The following is a 7,039-nucleotide window of genomic DNA, read 5'->3' as shown; positions in this document are numbered from 1 at the left end:
AAAATTTTCCCGTGTCTTTCTTCTTATTGCATCCCTTTTCTATCCTTCTTTCCACACTACGCTCTTCATTCCTCCCTATCCCCCTTTTTCACCCACTTTTTTATTTGTCAGCATGCCTTTAGTAACCTTCCTCCCACTCACCCTTCAGATATCTTCATGTGTGCGGCGGGCTTCCTGAAGGGCGCAAGGATGAGGGTGGAGCAGCCGTGGGAGGCGCCGAGAGGTGACAAGTCCGCGGTGAATAATGTCGCCATGGAGTGTCAGGATGGAGAGAGGATGGTTGGGGACGGCACCAACAGAGGGCAGTGGGGCGAGTGGCAGGAGTGTCCTGAAGGTAAGCATCCTCCTCTGTTTACTTGGTGTTTTCTTCTTCCCTGAATGGAGCAATGATAAGTAAATGATAATGAAACCTTAACTGTCGTATCTGTGAGCAAGGGTTAGGGGACGAGTCAGGCAAAAAGGCCTCCTACTGATGCGCCATGGGCTAAGAAGTAACTCGTCTGTCGTGAGTGAAGAAAGGTCCTGGGCTGCCCACCTCGCGCGTGACGGGTACAGGTGGTCGCATTTTCCTTTCGCTGTTACTCACTGGTGATATTTAACTTTTCAGCCTTACTTATACAAACATAATATGTATATTTATTAATTTATGTATGTCTATATGTATGTATGCATTTATTTATTTATTTATTTATTTATTCATTCATTCATTTACATTTGGTAAGTTAAAGATTTTGCTCTAGGGGTGAGAGAGAGAGAGAGAGAGAGAGAGAGGGGAAAAAAAAATAGAGGAAGAGGAAGAAGGGGAAGTAATGCAAATAGGGAAGATGATAATTATCTTTTTATCCATTCTTGTTACTTTCTCATACGGCTTCTGATGTGATTCTGTCTTACGCCCAATTGTGTCCTGCACCGCTGCTCTCCGTGCTCGTGCGTGGCCAGGGAGCGCCATATGCGGGCTAGCGACGCAAGTGGTACCGCCCCAGCCCATTTTCGCCGATGATGTGTCTCTCATCTCCGCCGCTTTCTACTGCTGTCGGATTTGAGAGTGTGCGACAAGCTGCTTCTCGCCACGCCCCTGGAGAGACTGACCCTGTGATGCCCAGGAGGGAAGAAAATATAGGTAGTTTTCCCCACTGTAGTAGTAGAAGTAGTAGTAATAATAGTAGTACTCGTAGTAGCAGTAGCAGTAGTAGTAGTAATAGAAGAAATAGTAATAATGATAGTAATAATAATAATAATAATAATAGTAATAATAATAATAATAGTAATAATAATAATGATAATAATAATAATAATAATAATAATAATAATAATAATAATAATAATAATAATAATTGTGGTTGCAACAATAATGTTGGTGGTCGTGGTGGTGATCGTACGTAGTAATAGTAGTAGTAGCAGTAGTAGTATTGTTGTTGTTGTTGTTGTTGTTGTTGCTGTTGTTGTTAGTGTTCTTGGTTGCATTATAGAAATAAAAAAAAATAAAAGAATGCAATAAGTGAAATTTTATGATACGATTGTTTTTGTCAATATTTTGGTGTGTGTGTGTGTGTGTGTGTGTGTGTGTGTGTGTGTGTGTGTGTGTGTGAGAGAGAGTGCGTTATTTTTTTATTTTTTTTTATGTAGGAAGGACATTGGCCAAGGGCAACAAAAATCCAATAAAAAAATATGCCCACTGAAATGCCAGTCCCATAAAAGGGTCAAAGCAGTGGTCAAAAATTAATGAATAGGTGTCTTGAAACCTCCCTCTTGAAGGAATTCAAGTCATAGGAAGGTGGAAATACAGAAGCAGGCAGGGAGTTCCAGATTTTACCAGAGAAAGGGATGAATGATTGAGAATACTGGTTAACTCTTGCGTTAGAGAGGTGGGCAGAATAGGGGTGAGAGAAAGAAGAAAGTCTTGCGCAGCGACGCCGCGGAAGGAGGGGAGGCATGCAGTTAGCAAGATCAGAAGAGCAGTTAGCATGAAAATAGCGGTAAAAGACAGCTAGATATGCAACATTGCGGCGGTGAGAGAGAGGCTGAAGACAGTCAGTTAGAGGAGAGGAGTCGATGAGACGAAAAGCTTTTGATTCCACCCTGTCTAGAAGAGCAGTATGAATGGAACCCCCCCCAGACATGTGAAGCATACTCCATACATGGACGGATAAGGCCCTTGTACAGAGTTAGCAGCTGGGGGGGGATGAGAAAAACTGGCGGAGACGTTTCAGAACACCTAACTTCATAGAAGCTGTTTTAGCTAGAGATGAGATGTGAAGTTTCCAGTTCAGATTATAAGTAAAGGATAGACCGAGGATATTCAGTGTAGAAGAGGTGGACAGTTGAGTGTCATTGAAGAAGAGGGGATAGTTGTCTGGAAGGTTGTGTCGAGTTGATAGATGGAGGAATTGAGTTTTGGAGGCATTGAACAATACCAAGTTTGCTCTGCCCCAATCAGAAATTTTAGAAAGATCAGAAGTCAGTCGTTCTGTGGCTTCCCTGCGTGATATGTTTACCTCCTGAAGGGTTGGACGTCTATGAAAAGACGTGGAAAAGTGCAGGGTGGTATCATCAGCATAGGAGTGGATAGGACAAGAAGTTTGGTTTAGAAGATCATTAATGAATAATAAGAGAGTGGGTGACAGGACAGAACCCTGAGGAACACCACTGTTAGTAGATTTAGGAGAAGAACAGTGACCGTCTACCACAGCAGCAATAGAACGGTCAGAAAGGAAACTTGAGATGAAGTTACAGAGAGAAGGATAGAAACCGTAGGAGGGTAGTTTGGAAATCAAAGCTTTGTGTCAGACAATATCAAAAGCTTTTGATATGTCCAAGGCAACAGCAAAAGTTTCACCAAAATCTCTAAAAGAGGATGACCAAGACTCAGTAAGGAAAGCCAGAAGATCACCAGTAGAGCGGCCTTGACGGAATCCATACTGGCGATCAGATAGAAGGTTGTGAAGTGATAGATGTTTAAGAATCTTCCTGTTGAGGATAGATTCAAAAACTTTAGATAGGCAGGAAATTAAAGCAATAGGACGGTAGTTTGAGGGATTAGAACGGTCACCCTTTTTAGGAACAGGTTGAATGTAGGCAAACTTCCAGCAAGAAGGAAAGGTAGATGTTGACAGACAGAGCTGAAAGAGTTTGACTAGGCAAGGTGCAAGCACGGAGGCACAGTTTCTTAGGACAATAGGAGGGACCCCATCAGGTCCATAAGCCTTCCGAGGGTTTAGGCCAGCGAGGGCATGGAAAACATCATTGCGAAGAATTTTAATACGTGGCATGAAGTAGTCAGAGGGTGGAGGAGAGGAAGGAACAAGCCCAGAATCGTCCAAGGTAGAGTTTTTAGCAAAGGTTTGAGCGAAGAGTTCAGCTTTAGAAATAGATGTGATAGCAGTGGTGCCATCTAGTTGAAATAGAGGAGGGAGAGATGAAGAAGCAAAGTTATTGGAGATATTTTTGGCTAGATGCCAGAAATCAAAAAGGGAGTTAGATCTTGAAAGGTTTTGACATTTTCTGTTAATGAAGGAGTTTTTGGCTAGTTGGAGAACAGACTTGGCATGGTTCCGGGCAGAAATATAAAGTGCATGAGATTCTGGTGATGGAAGGCTTAAGTACCTTTTGTGGGCCACCTCTCTATCATGTATAGCACCTGTCCTCACACTCCACCTCAGCTCCGCGTCGCCGTCAGGACACAGAAAGACCTGGAGGGTGCCGAAGAGTCCGGCGGGCACATTGGCCAGCACCATCAGTACCTGCAGGTGAAAGGTGAGGTCATGAGGAGGTGAGGTGTGAGTGTCAGCAGCTGTGACATTTGTACACTTTTAACAGACTGTGAGGCAGCGCACAGATCATCATGAAAGTAGATACTGGTCCCTCGCTGCTTCCTTGCGCTTCTCATCACCGCCACTCGATCACAGTAGTGGAAGAAGCGTGCCACGATGGGACGAGGTCTGCCATCCCTGCGTTGTCCCACTCGACGGGCCCGTGCCATCTCCACACCAGGCAGCCGCATATTGTCGTCCCCCACCAGGGAACACACCATCGTGGCCGTCTGCTCCCAGGCCTGCCCACCGCCAGGCTCCTCCACGACGCTAACTCAAATGTTGTTCCTTTGCCGTAGACCTGATAATTAATACCTTCTTCCATGTTTCTTTGTGTCTTTGTAGAGTCAATATGGTAAGAGAGTTTTATCAGTTGTGTCTTTGCTGGCAAGCTTTTCTTTTTCATGACCTCTGATAATTGCTGTGAGTTCATCAGTTCCTGGTTGACTGAACTCAATCAAGGCTGGCAGTGAGATTCGAGGCTGAGCATTCTATTTTTTCTTTTAATTTTCTTGTCTTCGGTTCTGTTTTTTTTTTCTTTTATTATGTTCTACTTTTCTTTTTTATTCTGTTCTATTTTCATTTTTATTTTCTTCAATTGGTCTGTTTCTTTTTTTCCTTTTTACTATTAGTGTTCTATTTTCTTTTAGTTTAATTTCTATTGTGTTCTAATTACTTTTTGTGCTATTTTCTTTTCTTTTTCTTTTCTTTTATTCTGTTTTCTTAATCTTTATTTTGTTTTATTTCATATTTCCCTTTTAGTTTGTCTATTTTCTTTCAAATTTTTTATATTATCTTATTTTCTAATATTATTATATATTTTTATTCTATTATATTATGTTTTTTTTTGTTCTGTTATGTTTTCTATTTTATTCCATTGTCATTTATTGTTTAAGATTTTTTATTCTTTTCAGTTTTATTGTTATTTAATTTCTTCCTGTTCTATATTCTTGTTTTCTTTAGTTTTATTCTGCTTTATTTTCTTTTAATTATCTTTTATTTTATTCTGTTCTGTTCTACTTTTTTCTTTCATTTAATTCTATTCTGTTCCAGTATTTGTGAAGATAATTTCGTGTGTTTGCCTTCCCCTCTCTTCCATTTTAAAACGAGAAGCATGGGGAGGAGAGACGATACGAATGGCTGAGAGAAGTCATGTGGTTTATTCGACTAAGCATTCTTTTTACTAGGATTAGTACATGAATCTGCCACAGAATGTTGATGACTCGGAGGTCAAGTGTCATGTAGATTTGTCCGTTTCTTGCCCTCAAACATCCACGTGGTCCTTCCACTTTCCTCTCTCGTACCCGACACCGGTAGCTGCAGCAGCAGCAGCAGCAGCAGCAGCAGCAGCACGGGGAGTTCGTGGAGCAAGGTCAGGTAGTGCAAAGGTCGCCGAGGTCTCTCAGGAAGGAGTGATGGTGGACTGCGCCGTGACAACAGGGTGCAGTGCGAAGACCAGGTGAGACCCAGTACTTCTACTTACCCATGAATTTCTTCACTAAACCAAAAAGGAACCTGAAGAGCCTCTTCTCTTGTTCCCTGGTATTATGTGTGTGTGTGTGTGTGTGTGTGTGTGTGTGTGTGTGTGTGTGTGTGTGTGGACGTTTCATGTTTTAGTACCGACATAAGGAGTGAGGTTTCACAAGGATATATCATCAGTTTTAACACTCTCAGAGTTTTCCCAAAAAAGGCCAAGTCTTACTTGATGTCCCTGATGGTGATGTCGGAGCAGAAGGTGACCTCCTTCTCCGGGCAGGGCGCCTCCACTACCTCCTCGTCTGCACAGTCGCGGGTCAGCACACGCACCTGGCGAGACACAGGTGAGTCAGTCAGTGGTAGGGAGGCTGTGACCAGCGTGGGCGGGGTGTGACTCAGGGAACACCTGTGCTGAACTCACCTGCAGAGTGCAAGCCGGGCAGGTGATATCGTCGGGCAAGATGACCGGGATCTCGTACCTGTCGGTGCGAGGAACCTTCTGTAGGCTGTAGCTGGTGCCAGAGCCGTCCGCCAGCTCCAGCGGCACCCTGTGGGGACACCAGGCCGTCACCAGCTGCACCACCCATCCCGCATTACCACCATCCACCACCACCCAGCACCTCACCCCCGGAACCTCAGCCTCACCTGTCCTCACACTCCACCTCCGCGTCGCTGTCAGGACACAGGAAGACCTGGAGGCTGCCGAAGAGTCCAGCGGGCATCTTGGCGAGCAGCATCAGCACCTGCAGGTGAAAGGTGAGGTCACGTGGTGGTCAGGTGTGAGGACGAGTGTCAGCAGTAGCAGTGAAATATTCCAGCAGGCACACTCACCCCCCCTGCCGGGTACTCGTTGCGGCGCCCCTGGGACAAGACGGCACGGGCGGTGGCATTGTCCTGAGGAGAAAAGGCAGCGGGTGAGGCGGAGAGAGCCTGGGTGAAGGTTGGTGGGGAAGTGTTGCTTGTGTGGCAGAGAGAGAGTGCGATGTGTTAGGGGCAGCTATGGTGTTGTGTGCACCATTGCACTGTGTGTGTGTGTGTGTGTGTGTGTGTGTGTGTGTGTGTGTGTGTGTGTGTGTGTCTGTAGCAGGCGCAGTGTGTTGTGAGGGGCAGCTGAGTGGTGGCGGTGTGTGCACCAGTGCACCGTCGTGCCTCGGGTCTCACCTGGGTGCGGCAGGGACGCGGCTCAGGGTCGAGGAGCAGCGTCTGGCACCAGCTTCCTCCCGCCACCTGGGGGAAAAACACACATTACTCATTGCAGTCTGTGTTTACAGTGCCAAGCGTCTACAAGACCAAGGTTGCATTGCGTTCACGGGGCGCATGAGTAACTGTTGGTGTGCTTCAGTGAGGAGTGTTAGTAGCAGTATGGGGTGGCAATGCTCACTGTCAGGAGGAGGAGGAGGAGGCAGCGAGGCGTCACCAGGCTAGCAGTCATGGCGTACAGGGCAGAGTGAGGCTGCATGGCGGCGGCTCCTTATTTATAGGTGAGGGTTGTCACGCGGATGGCTGGGTAAGAGAGGGCGTTAGTGATTATTGCCTCTCCCATAAGGGCATTAATGATAAGGGCGGCACCTCAGTGATAGAGGTGGTCTTGGTCTGGTCGTTCGTTCCTCGTACATGTTTTTGTTTGGTATTTAATGCGAACCGGCATAATACTACTACTATTACTACTACTACTACTACTACTACTACTACTACTACTACTACTACTACTACTACTAATAATAATAATAATAATAGGAAACACACACCCTAGT

At 45.3% G+C, this 7,039-nt stretch overlaps 2 protein-coding genes across 3 annotated transcripts in view; one reads left to right on the top strand and one right to left on the bottom strand.

Annotated features, from left to right (window-relative positions):
* LOC135111692 (vitelline membrane outer layer protein 1 homolog) overlaps positions 1-1,490 on the top strand; it is a 6,064-nt gene extending 4,574 nt beyond the window's left edge. Inside the window, exons 6-7 of the mRNA XM_064025284.1 lie at positions 149-334; positions 940-1,490. Coding sequence (XP_063881354.1) covers positions 149-334; positions 940-1,043 — 290 coding nt within the window. The 3' untranslated portion in view covers positions 1,044-1,490. The remainder of the gene's footprint in view (positions 1-148; positions 335-939) is intronic.
* Positions 1,491-4,950: 3,460 nt separating this feature from the next.
* Positions 4,951-6,759, bottom strand: LOC135111691 (uncharacterized). Of its 2 annotated transcripts, none has more exons than XM_064025283.1 (7): positions 6,667-6,759; positions 6,447-6,512; positions 6,117-6,179; positions 5,931-6,028; positions 5,707-5,833; positions 5,512-5,615; positions 4,951-5,348 (listed from the first exon to the last, which is right to left on the bottom strand). In XM_064025283.1, exons 1-7 carry the CDS (start codon positions 6,742-6,744, stop codon positions 5,285-5,287), a joined length of 600 nt encoding a protein of 199 aa, XP_063881353.1. In that variant the 5' UTR covers positions 6,745-6,759; the 3' UTR covers positions 4,951-5,284. The 2 variants fall into 2 exon arrangements, with proteins under 2 accessions (XP_063881353.1, XP_063881352.1); XM_064025282.1 differs by having other exon boundaries at positions 4,951-5,232.
* Positions 6,760-7,039: the final 280 nt, after the last annotated feature.

This window comes from Scylla paramamosain, chromosome 22 (assembly GCF_035594125.1).
Source record: "Scylla paramamosain isolate STU-SP2022 chromosome 22, ASM3559412v1, whole genome shotgun sequence".
Classification (NCBI taxonomy): domain Eukaryota; kingdom Metazoa; phylum Arthropoda; class Malacostraca; order Decapoda; family Portunidae; genus Scylla; species Scylla paramamosain.
The sequence above is the reverse complement of the archived record's forward strand: the minus strand, read 5'-3'. Positions and strand labels throughout refer to the sequence as shown.